General features: G+C 44.8%; 2 protein-coding genes across 2 annotated transcripts in view; one reads left to right on the top strand and one right to left on the bottom strand.

The window, feature by feature from the left end:
- The window catches only part of LOC121851463 (transcription initiation factor TFIID subunit 6-like), a 12,551-nt gene extending 10,112 nt beyond the window's left edge, over positions 1-2,439 (top strand). Inside the window, exons 8-11 of the mRNA XM_042345316.1 lie at positions 286-363; positions 613-714; positions 1,667-1,849; positions 2,224-2,439. Of these exons, the coding sequence (XP_042201250.1) occupies positions 286-363; positions 613-714; positions 1,667-1,849; positions 2,224-2,418 (558 nt within the window). The 3' untranslated portion in view covers positions 2,419-2,439. The remainder of the gene's footprint in view (positions 1-285; positions 364-612; positions 715-1,666; positions 1,850-2,223) is intronic.
- The window catches only part of LOC103190958 (fibroin heavy chain-like), a 108,720-nt gene extending 92,582 nt beyond the window's left edge, over positions 1-16,138 (bottom strand). Inside the window, exons 1-15 of the mRNA XM_042345323.1 lie at positions 16,056-16,138; positions 15,208-15,225; positions 13,137-13,154; positions 11,935-11,952; positions 11,391-11,405; positions 10,155-10,172; positions 9,741-9,764; positions 7,756-7,779; positions 7,247-7,264; positions 6,417-6,434; positions 5,668-5,685; positions 5,226-5,249; positions 4,697-4,714; positions 4,104-4,121; positions 3,355-3,372 (exon numbers count right to left, since the gene is read on the bottom strand). Of these exons, the coding sequence (XP_042201257.1) occupies positions 3,355-3,372; positions 4,104-4,121; positions 4,697-4,714; positions 5,226-5,249; positions 5,668-5,685; positions 6,417-6,434; positions 7,247-7,264; positions 7,756-7,779; positions 9,741-9,764; positions 10,155-10,172; positions 11,391-11,405; positions 11,935-11,952; positions 13,137-13,154; positions 15,208-15,225; positions 16,056-16,119 (331 nt within the window). The 5' untranslated portion in view covers positions 16,120-16,138. The remainder of the gene's footprint in view (positions 1-3,354; positions 3,373-4,103; positions 4,122-4,696; positions 4,715-5,225; positions 5,250-5,667; positions 5,686-6,416; positions 6,435-7,246; positions 7,265-7,755; positions 7,780-9,740; positions 9,765-10,154; positions 10,173-11,390; positions 11,406-11,934; positions 11,953-13,136; positions 13,155-15,207; positions 15,226-16,055) is intronic.
- Between the last annotated feature and the right edge of the window lie 2,693 nt (positions 16,139-18,831).

Here is an 18,831-nt window from a genome sequence, read left to right as displayed (position 1 = left end):
GGGGTGTCAGGGTGGCTGTGTTAGGGGGAGGGGCTGAGTGCGGAGGGGTTTGTGGGGTGTCAGGGTGGCCTGTGTTAGGGGGAGGGGCTGAGTGCGGAGGGTTTTGTGGGTGTCGGGGTGGGCTGTGTTAGGGGGAGGGGCTGAGTGCGGAGGGGTTTGTGGGGTGTCGGGGTGGGCTGTGTTAGGGGGAGGGGCTGAGTGCGGAGGGGTTTGTGGGGTGTCGGGGTGGGCTGTGTTAGGGGGAGGGGCTGAGTGCACACTGACCCTCGTTCGCTGTGTCCTCAGGAAGCCCTACAGAGCATCGCTGCTGATCCCGGGCTGTACCAGATGCTGCCCAGGTTCAGCACTTTCATATCAGAGGGGGTGAGTCCTGTGTGAGCTCCTCCCTACCTCCCTCTCCCCTGCCCCCCCCTCCCTGCCCCCTCCCTCCCTGCCCCCTCCCCCCTCCCCCCTGCTCCCTCCCCCCTACCCCCTGCCTCCCTGCTCCCTGCCTCCGTCCTCCCTGCCTCCCCGGCTCCCTGCTCCCCGCCTCCCTGCTCCCCGCCTCCCTGCTCCCCGCCTCCCTGCTCCCCGCCTCCCTGCCTCCCTTCACTGTCTCTCGCTGTGTCTCAGGTGCGTGTGAATGTGGTGCAGAATAACCTGGCGTTGCTGATCTACCTGATGCGGATGGTGAAGGCATTGATGGATAACCCCACACTCTACCTGGAGAAATACGTAAGTAATTCCCCTCCCTCCCCTGTGCCCAGCTTGGTCAGCTCGACACCACACCGCAGGACCTCTCCACTGTGTATCGTCTCCACACTCCACAGAGAGTTCCACCTACACACTCTCTCCCTGAGGGACGCCTCCTGCTTACACAATCTTACATAGAGAGTATTAGGCGCAGGTTGGCGAGAGCCAAGGCTTTGGGGGGAGCCCAGAGTGTGTGTTGAAGGGTAACTGTTGGGGTCTAACCAACTAAACCCACACACAGCTCAGCCATCGAGAGACAGAGAGAGAGAGAGAGCGCTGTGTGGCCGAGCTTTCCCGCTGCTTGTCCAGCGAGGACCCCCCTCCCCGTTAGTTAGTTGGGGCTTTGGCTGTGGGGTTACCAGGAGCTGAGGGGGAGGATTCCCTGCCCCCAGTGACTGGTCGGCCCTTCCAGTCCCTGCTGATGGGCCGGTCTGTGAGCTCTAGGCTCGGCTTGAGATCAATTTGAAGATCCTCGGTCTCGTTTTCAGATCCCTTCATGCCCTCGGCACCTCTGTATCCCTCCAACCTGCTTATCATCCAACTAACTGCCGGGCTGGGCTGGTGGGGGGGGCAGGGCTGTGGGTGGGGAGGGGTCGGGCTGTTGGTCGGGGCTGGGCTGGGGGTGGAGTTCGCTGGGGGTGGGGGGGTGCTGGGCTGGGGGTGGGGGGTGCTGGGCTGGGGGTGGGGGGCCTGGGCTGGGGTGGGGGGTGCTGGGCTGGGGGTGGGGGGGTGAGCTGTTCCCCAGTTCCAGCTCAGTGGCTGTCAGGTGGTGCTCAGTGGATCAGTGTGAGTGCGCGTGTGTGTGTGTGTGTGCAACTCGTGTGCCCGTGAGTGAGCTTCAGCCGAGGCCTGTGTATGGGTGGCTGTCTTGTCTTCTGTCTGTCTGTCTGCCTGTCTGGGGGGTGACGGAGCTGTTTAACCCCTCCCTCCCCAGCTACACGAGCTGATCCCCGCAGTGGTGACCTGTATTGTGAGTCGGCAGCTGTGCCTCAGGCCGGACGTGGACAATCACTGGGCACTGAGGGACTTCGCTGCCCGTCTGATGGCTCAGATCTGCAAGAACTTCAGCACCACCACCAACAACATCCAGTCCCGCATCACCAAGACCTTCACCAAGGTACACCCACCCCCCACTCCCCCGCCAGAGCGACCCCCACCCCCAGCGATCCCCACCCCCAGCGACCCCACCCCAGCGACCCCGACCCCAGCGACCCCCCCCAGCGACCCCCGCCCCAGCGACCCAGCGACCCCAACCCCAGCGACCCCCACCCAGCGACCCCAACCCAGCGATCCCAGCGACCAGCGACCCCTGCCCCCAGCGACCCCCCGCCCACAGCGAACGCCCCGGTGAGCCCCCCGCTCCCAGCGAGTCGCCCCTCGCCCCCATTTGTGGTGCTATGCCCCCCTTTCCTCTCTCTGCCCCTCTACTTGCTCCTCTCACTCTCTCTCCCTCCTCTTCACTCTCTCTCTCTCTCTCTCTCTCTCTCTCAGAGCTGGCTGGATGACAAGACTCCCTGGACAACACGTTATGGCTGCATCGCAGGACTGGCTGAGCTGGGACATGACGTAAGTGATGTGGACCTCCCTCCCACTCCTGACTCTCTCCTTTTCTCCATCCCTCTTCCTCTTCCCCATCTCTCCATGTATTACACCTGTTACACCCGTGTTAGTGTATCTGTGTGTTAATGTGTGTTAATCATAGAAGAATCATAGGATTATACAGCACAGAAAGAGGCCATTTGGCCCATCGTGTCTGTGCCGACTATTTGAAAAGAGTTTCCAAATCAACCCCACTCCCCCACACTCTCCCACAGCCCTGATCAACCCCACTTCCCCGCTCTCCCCCATAGCCCTGATCAGCCGCACTCCCCCACACTCTCCCCACAGCCCTGACCAACCCCACTCCCCCACACTCTCCCCACAGCCCTGATCAACCCCACTTCCCCGCTCTCCCCCATAGCCCTGATCAGCCCCACTCCCTCCCCATAGCCCTGATCAACCCCACTCCCACGCTCTCTCCCCATAGCCCTGCAAACTTTTCCTCCCTAAATAATTATCTGCTTCTCTCTTAAAAGCTGTTATCGAATCGGTTTCCACCAGCCTTTCAGGCAACGCATTCCATAAGAATATAAGAATTAGGAGCAGGAGTCGGCCATTCGGCCCCTCGAACTGCCCCGCCATTCGATAAGATCATGGATGATCTTCTGACCGAACTCTAATTACCTGCCCTATCCCCATATCCCCCAATCCCTCTGTTTTTTAAAAATCTCTCAGTCTCAGCCTTGAAGCTGTTCAAGGACTGACATCTACAGCCCTTCTGGGGAGTGAATTCCATACACTCACTGCCCTCTGAGTGAAGAAATGTTTCCTCAACTCTGTTCTAAAAGGCTGACCCTCAATTTTCAGGCTGTGACCCCGGTTATAGATTCTCCTATTGGGGGAAACAGACCCTCAGTGACTACTTTATCAGCCCTTTAAGGATCTTATATGTTTCAATAAGATCTCCCCTAATTCTTCTGTACTCTGGAGAATACAGCCCTCGTTTATTCAGCCTATCCTCATAGGTCAGTTCCCTCATCCCAGGAACTAACCGAGTGAATCTACGCTGCACCCCCTCGGTACCTCCTAGACCGAGACCACCTGTGAAGAGAACAGGTTATAGTAACTGTTAATTGCAGTCAATTCACATCATTTCAAAACAATATTTCTATTTAGTTGCCAGAAAGTAGATGCTGTGGAGTGTGATAATTCAAACATTTCATGTGAATTGCTGCTGTGAGCTGGATGTTTATTGTATACTCAGCTTTGGTATTACTGGTCGATTGTGGTAAATTGATCAAGCTAAATAACTGAAATATTTATTTTGAAATGCCTATCAGATTTCAAAAGGAAGAAGCTCACTACTCTGACTTAGTCCTCGCTGAGCCATTTTTTCCTCAATGCCACAAGTTTACTTGTCAGGAGTTTACTTGTTTACATAAAGAGGATAGGGAAACGCTAGTTACAGACTGTTTTGGAGGCATAGAATGGTCTGTGATGTGTTGCAGAACTCTGTAGAATGTCAGATATAGGTTTAAGGCAGGAGACATTGTGAATTCTGATTCCTACGTCCAAGACAGTAGCCATAACCAACTGTGAGGAGAACGGATTATAGTATCTGTTCTCTTCACAGTTGTGACTGAATGAACATCACCTCACATTTCATAACAATATTGATATTTTGTGCCAGAAAGTAGATTATCACTAGTGACAGAGGATTATTCCGGGTGATAGCGGTCTGACGAGAGATGTGCGGACCGTGCGAATGACATCTGGGGATATCATCTCAGGAATATAGTGGAATAAGAGATATAGTGACTTTTGAATCTTACTTCCGACTCCGACACCAGCTGTGAAGAGAAGAGATTTTGGTAACTGTTAAGTGCCGTCAATCAACATCACTTCACATTTCACGACACTGAGCCCTTTTCCCTCGATGTCACAAGTTGACTTGTCAGGAGTTTTCTTATTTATCAAAAGAGCACCTTCTCAGGAGTTTACTGTGATTTCCAAAAGAGGATATGGAAATGCTATTTGCACACGGTGTTTGGGGGCATAGAACAGTTTGTGATCTGTCACAGCACTCTGTGGAATGACAGATATCGGTTTAAAAGGTGGAAGGTATTGTGCATTCTGATTCCTGCGTCCAAGACCGTAACCATGAACAACTGTGAGGAGAACACATTATCGTATCTGTTCTCTTCCAGTTGTGACTGAATGAACATCACCTCACATTTCATAACAATATTGATATTTTGTGCCAGAAAGTAGATTATCACTCGTGACAGAGGATTATCCGCAGTGATAGAGGATTATCTCCGGTGATAGCGGTCTGACCAGAGATGTGAGGAGCGTGCGACTGACATCGGGGATATCATCTCAGGAATATTGTGGAATAAGAGATATTGTGACTTTTGATTCTTACCTCCTAGACCGACACCAGCTGTGAAGAGAACAGATTTTAGTAACTGTTAAGTGCCGTCAATCAACATCACTTCACATTTCACAACATATTTCGATTTAGTGTCAGAAAGTAGATTCTGTGGAGTGTGATAACTGAACTGTTTGAAAATGCAAACAATCATGAGAATTGCTGCTGTGAGCTGGACATTAATGGTCATCTCACATTTGGTATTATTGGTGGATTGTGGTAAATGGACCAAGCTAAATAACTGAAATGTTTATTTTGAAATGCCGATCAGATTTCAAAAGGTAGCGCACTGCTCCGAGTAAGTCCTCACTGAGCCCTTTTCCCTGGTTTACTTGTCATGAGTTTACTTATTTATCAAAAGAGCACCTCATCAGGAATTTACTGTATTTACCAAAAGAGGATAGGGAAATACTATTTACGAGGAGTGTTTTGGGGGCATAGAATGGTCTCTGATCTGTCGCAGAACTCTGTAGAGACCCAGATGTAGGTTTAAGGAGGAGATAATGTGAATTCTGATTCTTACCTCCAAGACCGTAACCATAACCAGCTGTGAAGAGAACAGATTATTGTAACTGTTGAGTGCAGTCAATCAACATTAATTACATTTCACAAGAATATTTCGATTTAGTGTCAGAAAGTAGATTCTGTGGAGTGTGATAACTGAATTGTTTGAAAATGCAAACAATCATGAGAATTGCTGCTGTGAGCTGGACGTTTATTGTAAACTGACATTTGGTATTTCTCCTCGATTGTGGTAAATTGATCAAGCTAAATAACTGAACTATTTATTTTGGAATGAATATGAGATTTCAAAAGGTAGCTCACTGCTCCGAATAATCCTCACTGAGCCCTTTTCCCTCGATGCCCAAGTTTACTTGTCAGGAGTTTACTTATTTATCAAAAGAGCACCTTTTCAGGAGTTTACTGTGTTTTCCAAAAGAGATATTGTGACTTTTGATTCTTACCTCCTAGACCGAGACCACCTGTGAAGAGAACAGGTTATAGTAACTGTTAATTGCAGTCAATTCACATCATTTCAAAACAATATTTCTATTTAGTTGCCAGAAAGTAGATGCTGTGGAGTGTGATAATTCAAACATTTCATGTGAATTGCTGCTGTGAGCTGGATGTTTATTGTATACTCAGCTTTGGTATTACTGGTCGATTGTGGTAAATTGATCAAGCTAAATAACTGAAATATTTATTTTGAAATGCCTATCAGATTTCAAAAGGAAGAAGCTCACTACTCTGACTTAGTCCTCGCTGAGCCATTTTTTCCTCAATGCCACAAGTTTACTTGTCAGGAGTTTACTTGTTTACATAAAGAGGATAGGGAAACGCTAGTTACAGACTGTTTTGGAGGCATAGAATGGTCTGTGATGTGTTGCAGAACTCTGTAGAATGTCAGATATAGGTTTAAGGCAGGAGACATTGTGAATTCTGATTCCTACGTCCAAGACCGTAACCATAACCAACTGTGAGGAGAACGGATTATAGTATCTGTTCTCTTCACAGTTGTGACTGAATGAACATCACCTCACATTTCATAACAATATTGATATTTTGTGCCAGAAAGTAGATTATCACTAGTGACAGAGGATTATTCCGGGTGATAGCGGTCTGACGAGAGATGTGCGGACCGTGCGAATGACATCTGGGGATATCATCTCAGGAATATAGTGGAATAAGAGATATAGTGACTTTTGAATCTTACTTCCGACTCCGACACCAGCTGTGAAGAGAAGAGATTTTGGTAACTGTTAAGTGCCGTCAATCAACATCACTTCACATTTCACGACACTGAGCCCTTTTCCCTCGATGTCACAAGTTGACTTGTCAGGAGTTTTCTTATTTATCAAAAGAGCACCTTCTCAGGAGTTTACTGTGATTTCCAAAAGAGGATATGGAAATGCTATTTGCACACGGTGTTTGGGGGCATAGAACAGTTTGTGATCTGTCACAGCACTCTGTGGAATGACAGATATCGGTTTAAAAGGTGGAAGGTATTGTGCATTCTGATTCCTGCGTCCAAGACCGTAACCATGAACAACTGTGAGGAGAACACATTATCGTATCTGTTCTCTTCCCAGTTGTGACTGAATGAACATCACCTCACATTTCATAACAATATTGATATTTTGTGCCAGAAAGTAGATTATCACTCGTGACAGAGGATTATCCGCAGTGATAGAGGATTATCTCCGGTGATAGCGGTCTGACCAGAGATGTGAGGAGCGTGCGACTGACATCGGGGATATCATCTCAGGAATATTGTGGAATAAGAGATATTGTGACTTTTGATTCTTACCTCCTAGACCGACACCAGCTGTGAAGAGAACAGATTTTAGTAACTGATTTATTTATTTATTTTGGAATGAATATGAGATTTCAAAAGGTAGCTCACTGCTCCGAATAATCCTCACTGAGCCCTTTTCCCTCGATGCCCAAGTTTACTTGTCAGGAGTTTACTTATTTATCAAAAGAGCACCTTTTCAGGAGTTTACTGTGTTTTCCAAAAGAGATATTGTGACTTTTGATTCTTACCTCCTAGACCGAGACCACCTGTGAAGAGAACAGATTATAGTAACTGTTAATTGCAGTCAATTCACATCATTTCAAAACAATATTTCTATTTAGTTGCCAGAAAGTAGATGCTGTGGAGTGTGATAATTCAAACATTTCATGTGAATTGCTGCTGTGAGCTGGATGTTTATTGTGTACTCAGCTTTGGTATTACTGGTCGATTGTGGTAAATTGATCAAGCTAAATAACTGAAATATTTATTTTGAAATGCCTTTCAGATTTCAAAAGGCAGCGCACTGCTCCGAGTAAGTCCTCACTGAGCCCTTTTCCCTGGTTTACTTGTCATGAGTTTACTTATTTATCAAAAGAGCACCTCATCAGAAATTTACTGTATTTACCAAAAGAGGATATGGAAATACTATTTACGAGGAGTGTTTTGGGGTCATAGAATGGTCTCTGATCTGTCGCAGAACTCTGTAGAGACCCAGATGTAGGTTTAAGGAGGAGATAATGTGAATTCTGATTCTTACCTCCAAGACCGTAACCATAACCAGCTGTGAAGAGAACAGATTATTGTAACTGTTGAGTGCAGTCAATCAACATTAATTACATTTCACAAGAATATTTCGATTTAGTGTCAGAAAGTAGATTCTGTGGAGTGTGATAAGAGAACAGATTATCATAAGTGCAAAGTGCACGGAATCAACATCATGTCACATGTCATAACAATATTTATGTTTCGTGTCAGAAAGTAGATTGTGTGAACTGTGATAACTGAATTATTTGAAAATGCAAATATTCAAAAAAATTGCTGCTGTGAACTGGACATTTATTGTAAATTAACATTTCGTATTTTTGTCAGTTGTGCTTAATCAACCGAGCTATATAACTGAAGTATTTATTGTATGGTTTCATTTTTCAGAGTTCGGAAAAGTTTAAGAATTTGTGTGGTTTTCCCTTCTACAATATGTACAAGAATATTGTGGCTCGGGCAGAAGCTAAAAGAGTGAATTCTTGCGAATTATAGATCATATTTATTCTATTTATCCTTCCTGTCCAACCTTCATAAGAAATGCATGTCACAAGACGATGAGGTTAATTGGTAAACTTGCACCAAAATCATAAAAGATGAAACTCTCCTGAGTATTAGATAATCTTCATACTTTAAAATGCCCAGAAACTACCCCTTTGAACAGCAGTATTTTCATACTTTATCATGTCTTGCAATAGCCCTTTTGCTTCTGTTCTACATTTCTCACTTTAAGTTTTGTTCTCCACTTCTACCAACACTTGGATCATAGTTTTGTTTTTTTTAGTGCATGTGTATGCTAGTTTGTGTGTTCAATCATAATATGTGTAGTTTCACTTTCACAACAGAAAGTTTACATATAAAGCGTGGTAAAAGTGAATTGTAGCATATTTTTGAAGAGTACGTATTTATCATATGGCTCTCCAAAACCAAGCTAACCACACACCTTTGCATTTTTTTTATGATGTCCTGTTTGTAATATTTCTTGATGAAATATGGCCAGTCGTGGAATTTGACCAAACGTGAGTGATAATTACTAACATGGGTGTTTTTGTTGAAGCACAGCTTGAAGTCAGGGATGTAAAGTTACTGGAAAAGTTTTGCATTTCTGATTAAGGGTAGGTATAAATATAGTAACTAAATTATTTAATAATAATAATAATCCTTGCATTTGATATAGCGCTTTTCACGTCTTCTAGGCGTCTCAAATATTTACTGTATATTGCACAAAAACAAGTTTAAATACTCGAGTTATGCAGATATATTTGCTGTCATACAAATTTACTTTACTTTTGCTATACAAATGCAATCTTGTTGTTGTTTACATTTCAGTTTCTCACGTTTGAGAAAATGAAATTGTTACTGGTACACAAAGCACATCCTCAGGAAGGAGCTGATGACTTCAAGTTTATAGCTTATGATAATTTGTCAATAAAGGTTGTGCCTCACTTTTGCTTTTGTTTAAAAAAGAAACTTCTCAATAGCCACTTTTGTGCAGAAAAAGGATTTCTCAATCGTTATAGGCCTGGTAGGGTGAAACCTTGGGCAAGTTTCCTTGCCCCACACACCTGATAATAATTGTTCAATAAAAAATAATAATAATTTGGTCACTCAATCCACGACTGTTTGTGGGACGCTGCTGTGCGCAATTGGCTGCCGCATTTCACCCACAAAATATACAGTCAATTCACTTTACAGTATATTCTGTGAAGTGCTTTGTGACGTCTAGAAGACATGAAAAGCGCTATGTCAAATGCAAGGATTATTTGTATTATTATTTATTTGAAAATGTTCAGCGTGGAAACAGGTCACTCAGCCCAACCAGTTGGTGCAGACATTTTCCATCGCAGTTTTCACTCAACCTTTGCAACCTCCTATACCCTTCTGTTCCCCTCTCCCTCTGGTTATCACAGAGCATGGTGTGTTTATTGCCTGGAATGAAAAGTCAGCTTTAAGGCAAGAGATATTGTGAATTCTGATTCTTACCTCCATAACCATAACCCAAACCACCTGCGAAGAGAACAGATAATTTAATTTTAACTCAAGTGCACTGAATTAATATCACTTCACATTTCACAACAATTTTGTGTGGATTCACCTTTCCTCAAGGTCCTATCACAGAGTTGCAATGTACTCCAACTTTTGTATTTGTATCAAATGTTACTGCCAGATCAGTCCAGATTTTACACAATAGTAATAACTTGACTATCCTTCTTCAATGTAATAATTAGTTTCTGGAATTGAAGATTATTAAAATGCCCCAGCTTGGCTAATCGCTTCTCATGCTCATTCCTCTATCACTGGAGTATGTAATACTGATGTGTGGAGTGCGTATGACACCTGGGGATATCATCTCAGCAATAGAGTGGAATAAGAGACATTGTGACTTTGGATTTTTACCTGCTAGACCAAGACCACCTGTGAAGAGAACAGATTATTGTATCTATTAAAAGCAGTCAAGTAACATCAACAACAATATCAACAATATTACATTTGTATAGCGCCTTTCACTTCGGGAGGACGTCCCAAGGCATTGGACAGACAGAGGTACGGACATCACTTCACATTTGATGTGAAGTTTGATAGTTTGGTTTAGAGTCAGAAAGTAGATTCTGTGGATTGTGACAACTGAATTGTTTGAAAAAGCAAACAATCATGAGAATTGTTGCTGCGAGCTGACATTTATTCAGTTTCCTGTGCCATTCTTCTATCAAGTTCCATTCTTCTGCTCAAGTTAGATAAGTCAATCGGTCCAGACGGGATGCATCCTTGGTTACTGAGGGAAGCAAGGGTGGAAATAGTGGAGCCTCTGGCCTCAATCTTTCAATCCTGCTTGGAAACGGGAGTGGTGCCAGAGGACTGAAGGGTTGCAAATGTTACTCCTCTGTACAAAAAGTGGGAGAAAGATAAACCTGGTAATTGCACACCAATCAGCCTTACATCAGTTTGGGGAAAACTTCTAGAGACGATAATCTGGGACAAAATTAATTTTCACTTAGAAAAATACAGATTAATGAAGGACAGCCAAAATGGATTTGTTAAAGTCAAATCATGTCTGACAAGTGTGATAGAGTGTTTTGATAAAATAACGGAGAGTGTGAATGAAGTTGATGTAGTACATATGGATTTTCAAAAGGCGTTTGATAAAGTGCCACATAATAGATTGGTTAGCAAAATTGAAGTCCACGGTATTAAAGGTTCAGTGACAGCAGGGATACAAAAGTGTCTGGGAGACAGAAAGCAGAGAGTAGTGGTGAACAGTTGGTATTCTGACGATATATATATAGTATACAGCGGTGTACCCCAGGGATCAGCATTAGGACCACTGCTCTTTTTAATCTATATAAATGACCTGGACCTGGGTATGGGGAGCACAGTATCCATGTTTGCAGATGATACAAGGCTAGGAAAAGTAATAAACGGTGAGGAGAATAGTAGCAGACTGCAGGAAGACCTAGACAGACTTGTGAAATGGGTAGACAAGTGGCAGATGAAATTTAATGAGAGAAATGCAAAGTGATGCATTTTGGAAGGAAGAATGCGGAGAGGCAATATAAGGCAACATAAGATATACCAATAATGAATTCTCTTTGCACAACGATTAAGGTGAGGAAGATTGTGAGTTCTTTTACGTACCTCCAACTAATCCAACTGTGAAGAGAACAGATTTGTATAAATATTAATTACACTAAATAAATATCATGCCACATTTCACAATTGTAATAACCCATGGCAGAAAGACATGCAAACTAGGGTAATAGTTCTGTGGAAATGAAACAGCAGGTTTAGCTGGACATTTACTTTATCGCCCCAATCATATTCTTGTTCAAGAATGATTGCCTGTATTCATTTCTTAATTGCGGCCCTTTTTGTTTAACTGTTGGCATTAAGAGAGTGGGAGAGTGGGATTGATTTGGAAAGCTCTTTTAAAAGAGCCAGTACAAACACAATGAGAAGAATAACCTCCTCTGTGCTGTATAATTCTATGATTCTATGACTTGTGTGGTATTCCCTTCTCCAATTTGTGTCAGAATTTTGTGTAGATTGAGGGTCAGACAGTGATTTAGACAGAACTATAGAACACATTTCTTTAAGGTCCTGTCACAGTGCCAGATGCACTCTTTGTAGAATGAAAAATGGTCATTTAAGGCAAGAGATATTGTAATTTTTTTTTGTTTACCTCCAAGATCGTAACCATCTGTGAAGGGAACAGATTATTGTGATGAAGACATGCACTGTCAGTATCACTACATATTTCACAACAATTGTAATAATTTGTTGCAGAAAGTCTGCAATGTGAGCTCTTATAATTAAGTTGTCTGGAAATGGAAAAATTCATAAGAACAGCTGGTGTGAGCTGGACATTTACTGTAACCCCGACCCCCCCCCCCCCCCCCCCCCCCGGCTGCCTCCCCCATCCATTGTCGAGTGGCTTTTCATCCTCTCTGCCCCCATCCTCTGGAACTCTATCCCACAGTCCCTCTTCCTTGCCCCCTCCCTTGTCTCCTTCAAGATCCTCCTCTTCGACTGAGCCTTCGGTCACCCTACCCTCCCTGCCCTCCATTCTTCCTGATTCCAACAACCAGTCAGGTGCGGATCCTTAACTGTCCAGCATCTTGGGACTTCCTCCTGGCGTGAAAGGCGCTGTGCAAATGTAATGTTTTGTTATAAAATAATTGCTTGTGTGCTTGGCTAATTTGGGAGCAAGCACCACTCAGATATATGATTATTGCAGTTTTTCACAGCTTAGTGAGTCAGGAATTAGAGGGCAGAAGTTGAAGTTTTTTACCAAAAAGTAAAAGGTTGGGAGAGCGTTTAATCCAGTAGGTATTTCAGACATAGAATGGCTAACCTAGAGGAGTTATGGAGTGGAAGCATATTAGGTTTTAAGAAATAATTATTGAGCATCTGAAAAAGGCAGAAAAAGGATATGGGACAAAGCAGCAGATGGAACTAATGAGGAAATCTTTCACAGGGCCTCAGCAGGCGTAATGGGCCAATTTTTTTCCCGTAAACATTGTAACAAGATTGTCACTTTCTGAATGATCATTGGTAGAAAGGTACCATTTCCGAGGTACAAAGGAGCCAGTGTGACTTTCCCCTGTACAGTTTGTTTAAGAATATTTTGCAGTTTGTGTAGGAGTGTTTTGTAGATTGTACAGCAGTCAAAAGTCAATTGTTGTTGAAAGAGTTATTACCATCAAAAGTATTTGTGAGCTGCATATCTACTGTAACATTCTAATAAATGTTTTCTTGTTGTTTTAGAATAATTACTCGTATTCAGTTGTTAATTGCGGCCCATTTTGTTCAACTATTAAAAATTACGGGAAATCCCAAAATGGTCATTTAAGGCAAGAGATATTGTAATATTTTTATGTTTACCTCCATGATCGTAATCATCTGTGAAGGGAACAGATTATTGTAATGAAGACATGCACTGTCAGTATCACTACATATTTCACAACAATTGTAATAATTTGTTGCAGAAAGTCTAGTATAGAGCTTTCCATGGGGAGAGCGCACCAGACACACTATGTAATTACTTGCATGATTATTCACTGCTCAGTGAGTCAGTATTTAGAGGACAGAGAATTTGTTTTTTGGTCAGCCGTGTGTCTGATACAAACATAAATCCATCACCATGCTTAAGAGAATTCCATGCATCTTATCTACACATGGAAATCGCAGAGATAGACTGTTGGAATGAAAAGTGCACTCTCTCTCTGGAGAGATGCATCCTGCTTACCTAACTCCGGAAAGCATAGGTGCAGGCTGGCAAGAGCCTCAGTTTGGGGAGCCCAGAGTGTGAGTTGGGGTAATTGCTGGAGTCTAACCAGCTAAAACCGCATAGCTTGACATTGATATCGCTGTCTGGCAAACTTTCCCGCTGCTTGTCCAGCTAGGACCACCCTACCCGTTGAGTAGGAGGATTCCCTGCCCCCAATCACTTATCTGACCTTCTGTCGATGAGCCAGGCTGGAGTACTGTGGACCGACCCGCCTGGCTCAGGAACCAGTCTACTGAGCTCATCACAGACGGCTGGCTCTAATCCGACATTCCTTTGCCAGTGAAGCTCCAAAGTAACCCCACTTATCTCCCCGCAAAGGAGGATAGTCACTGTTTGACTATCTTCTCCGCCAATACCTCTCTCCGAAAGCCACTGAAACCTTGGTCCATGCCTTTGACACCTCTCAACTGGACTATTCAAACACCCTTGTCGTTGGCCTCCCCTCCACTAACATCCATAAAATCCAGATTATACAAGATTCTGCCGCCGTGTTCTAACCCTCACCAAACTCCGCCCTCCGATTACCCTAGTCTTAGTACTGGCTGCCTGTCCCAGAGAGGATCGACTTCAAATCCCTCCACTCCTCTACACCCCCCTACCTCTCTGACCTCCTCTCTCCTCACAACAGTGCCTGTTGCCTTCGTTCCACCAGGTCTGGCCTCCTCCTCATCCCCCGAGTCCTCCGCTCCACCATCGGCGGCCGTGCCTTCAGCCACTACACCCTGAGGCTCTGGAACTCCCTTCCTCACTCCCTTCGCCTCTTCAGGTCTCAGCTGAAGACTTTTCGACCGCGCCTTTGGTCACCTTCCTCCCCCTTCCCCTGGCTCGGCCCCGGGATCCATTACTGTGAAGCGCTCTGAGACTCCATCCGGCGTGGAGGACGCTATACAAATCCAAGTTGTTGTTGTTGTAATTTGATCATTCGACATCCAATAAACGCGGGTTTGAACCCTCACTAGGTGAGTTGGAGAGTAGATACAAGGAACTCACTGTGAGCTTCCCGGTGGGCAACACATCGCACCATGAAATGAGTGAGAATATTGCTACAAGTTATTTAACAGATTGGTATAGAGAAGGTTAGGAGGTTTACAGAGGGGCCAACCAAAGTTGAAAGGATGCATATAAATTTTAAGAAAAAATTAGATAAAATCTGAAAAATATTTTCCCCCACAAAATATACAATCAATCCACTTTAACGTGTGTCCTGTGAAGTGCTTTGAGACATCATTGATGGGATAAGGAATTATATCAAATACAAAGATTAGCATTTTTTTTAAAAATCTGAAAATTTAGAGGGTTTAGGGGAAAGCAGGAGATGGGAATAAAGAGGTGGATCTTCCAGATTGATGGATTACATGGCCTCTTTCTGCTATTGTAAACATTGTAACAAGGTGTTCACTTTCTGAATTTAAAATTGTCGATGATCACTGGTGTCCGAGGTCGAAAGGAGCTGGTTCTGGCTAGGTTAAGAGCCTGTGTGGTTTCCCTTGTACAGTTTGTGCAAGAATATTTTGTAGATTGTGGCTCAAACAGAAGCTGAATGAGTGAATTTGAGGGAATTATAGATGACATTTTATCTAAGGTCCTGTCATGCCACAGATGATCTCTTTGTAGAATTAAAAAGTTATGTTTAAAGTAAGAGATATTGTGAATTCTGATTCTTACCTGATTCCTTTAAACCACCTATGAAGAGAACAGATTAATATAATTATTAAGTCCACCTCATCAATATCACTTCACATTTCATAATAAAAGTTATAACTTGTGTCAGAAAGTTCACTCACTTAACTCATTCACTTATTTTCAGCAAATATTCTTTGCTTCACTCTAATGTGCAGTGACTGTATTTTGTTGGCAAACCGTTTAGACATAGGTTATGATTTTCAAAGGGCAATTTCAGGATAGACTTCAGGAACTTTCTTTCCCCAGAAGGTTGCCAAGAAGGGTGGTCGAGGCCAAGATTCTGGACTCAGTTAAAAAAACACAGCACAATGTTGTGATGGAAAGACAGTGGATATTCTGGAACGATGAGATCAAATGACAGAGTTACCTGCTTCATCTGAACCAATCTAATGATGTTGTGAAATATTTATCGTATATATTCATTGCCAATTGTAGCCATTTTGTTCAACTACAATATTAAAGGGTACAAGGGAAAGTGGATATTAAACTAATGAGGGGGTATAGACCGGGGGGAGAAGGGAACTGTGCTCCCTGTTGCAGTACACTGCACACCTAAACCTTTTCACCAATGTCACAGCTTGAGTTTAGTTCCCATCTGAGCCCCAATGCGGAGAATCAGACACACAGGTATCCAGCATATGGGTAACCGATCTGTACTGTAGGCTGTCAGGTCCATTTTATGCCTTATTTCCCAGGCTAAACCTGTACACAATACCAAACAGCAGCACAATACCTCACCTCATCCCACCATCTCTCCAGAGCAACTCTCTCTCAGAGTTGAACCGAGGTTCAGAACGTATCAACGCTCTTGGAGAAAGAATAATCATTACCTCCAAGCGCTGTCGAGACCACAGCTACAAGCACGGACAATAAGAAGAGGCTTTGGGACTTCATCCTTGCAGTCAGTTGGTCAGTCCGAAGATGACTTTACATTGCTATGTGAGGTGGCTGCTATTTATAGGAGAAAGGAACCCTGTATGGATGCTTATCAGGGACTTTGGCTCCACAAATCTTGATTGTACAGATAATCATTACATCAGTCACGATGTGCTTGAGCACATGATAAGAATGATGATAAAAAATCAGAATATCAAGTGGTCCCTGGTTCAGTTTCTCAGGTCACTTGATGCTTGTTGGTCTGTGTCTTTAGAGACTGCCAAACTGTACTCAAAGAGGTTTTCAGATGCAAACTTCTCCAGGACTCAGACAGTGTGGTAAGACGAAATTCATGGTCCTAAATGTAACATAACTTATTATGTTTGGCGGGCCGGAACCTGAGAGGGAGAAGAGAAGTATAACAATCCAGATTCACAGGACTCTAAAAGTAGCAATTTCATAAAACTATGAACCCAGTCTCCAGCTGTCCCTCACAGAAGCCCAAACTGCATTCTATTCCCAGACCAACCTGGAGTAATCCAAACTTCTGTTCTGCACCACACATCACCTCATCCACACACCTCCTCAAGCTTCCTGGATTCTTAACACCAATGCCAAGTGTGAAAGGTTGTTGACTCCTTCATATTTAAAATAGACATTGTTCACTTGGCTGCATCCTCTTTCTCCCCCCCCCACTCCCACCCTGCCCCATCCCTCCCCAATGCATTCTACAACCTCCACATCTTCTATTACTGACCCCACCATTGCCCTCATTTCTCCCTTGACCTTCGCAACTATCATCACCCATATGAAACCCATCACTTGCTACCTTGACGCCCTCCTCACCAAACAGCAAGTCAACTCCCTCCTCTGCCCCTGCCTGCAGACACGGTTAGCTTGCCCCTTTTCTACAAAACACCAGGACGACCAGTAGCCTATACTGAAGAGGAACCATTGGCAGAAAACACATCTTATTTTATCCTCCCTTCACCTTGGAAGGGCAGGCCAATTTAGACCCCCAACCCCCCCCCCCCCCCTCCCCCAATACAGCCATGCCTGAGACCGACAAACTCAGCACGGACAGGTCGGTATTCAAGCTAGCTCCCGATCTGCATTTCTATCCTTTACACCATTAGGGCCAACACAGTCATTGTATTGAATTTCTGTTTGCTGAGACGAATTGTCTCTTGTCCCTCTTCCCCGTTACTTTCTGTCCAAGGAAATCTCCCCTTCCTGTCCAAGGTTCTCGAAAGAGTCGTCGCCTCCCAGCTGCGCTCTTTCCTCTCCACCCACTCATTTCTTGAACCTCTACAGTCGGGTTTCCGTGCTGCCCATAGCACGGAAACCACCCTGGTCAAGGTCACCAATGACATCTTGACCATCTGCGACCAGGGCTCCCTCTGCCTCCTCGTCCTCCTCAACCTATCGGCCACATTCGATACAGTTGACCATGCTATCCTCCTGCACCGCTTTTCCTCCCACCTCAACCTTCAAGGCCCTGTCCTTGAGTGGTTTAGGTCCTACCTCTCCCACCGCCTTTATTTTGTTTCCACTAATGGCTTTTCCTCCAGCCCCCGCACTGTCTTGTGTGGCGTCCCTCAGGGCTCTGTCCTCGGTCCCCTCCTCTTCACCCTTTATATGCCCCCCATGTGGTGACATCATCCGCAGACATGGGGTTCACTCCCACATGTGTGCGGATGATACCCAACTCTACCTTTCCTCCTCTACCCTCAACTCCACGACCCCCGATGTTCTGACAGCTGCCTGTCCGTCATCGAGTCCCGGACGAGAGACAACTTTCTTCACCTCAACGTGCGCAAAACTGAGGCCCTCCTGATTGGCTCGCGTCAGCGCCTCCGCACCTCAGGCGCTGACAGCATCAGCATCCAAGGCTTCACTCTCCACCTCTCAAAGCCATCAGGAACCTTGGCGTTCTGTTCGACCCTGAGCTGTCGTTTCTTCCCCACATTCGCGCCACAACTGGCACCGCCTTCCATCACCTCTAGAACATCGCCAGACTACGGCACTACTATCCCCCACTCACCTGCCCGTACCCTCCGTTCCTCTGGCTCCGGTCTGCTCCACATCCCCCGCCCCAACCGCCCTACCATCGGTGGCCGGGCTCTCAGCCCCGAGGCTCTGGAACTCCATCCCCCAGTGCCTTCGCCGCTTCCTCCCTTTCCTCCTTCAAGGCCGGTCTCAAGACCTTTTTCTTCAACCGTGCCTTCAGCTCCCCTCTCAACTCTCTACCCCCTCCTCACTCCCTCCCTTCCCTCTCCTCACCCTGACCCCCTGCTCGGGTCCCAACCCAACTGTCCAGCGCTTTCGGACGTCCTCCTGACGTGAAAGGCGCTCTATAAATGCAATCTTGCTGTTGTTGTACTTGTCCCTCTCTCTTCTCCTTTGCTTATAGCAATTGGCTGCTACATTTCGCCCACAAATATACAGTCAATTCACTTTACAGTCTATTCTGTGAAGGGTTTTGAGATGTCGAGAAGACGTGAAAAGCTCTATATCAAATGCAAGGATTATTATTATTATTATAGTTGTCCGTTGGCTCCACTATTGTAATTGGCGATCCACAGCATGAGGGTTAAAGGATATAATGTTCCCTAACAGGACTCTCATATCTAGCAAAGATATCACTCCAGATTCTTTCAGATTCTTTCATTTCATGGTTCCATGCTGTGCCAAAGGTAGCATAGAATATACGCCATGGCCAGTTAAAGG

This window comes from Callorhinchus milii, unplaced genomic scaffold, assembly GCF_018977255.1.
Source record: "Callorhinchus milii isolate IMCB2004 unplaced genomic scaffold, IMCB_Cmil_1.0 Scaffold41, whole genome shotgun sequence".
NCBI lineage: Eukaryota > Metazoa > Chordata > Chondrichthyes > Chimaeriformes > Callorhinchidae > Callorhinchus > Callorhinchus milii.
Note: the sequence above shows the minus strand (reverse complement) of the source record. Positions and strands in the feature narration are given on the sequence as shown.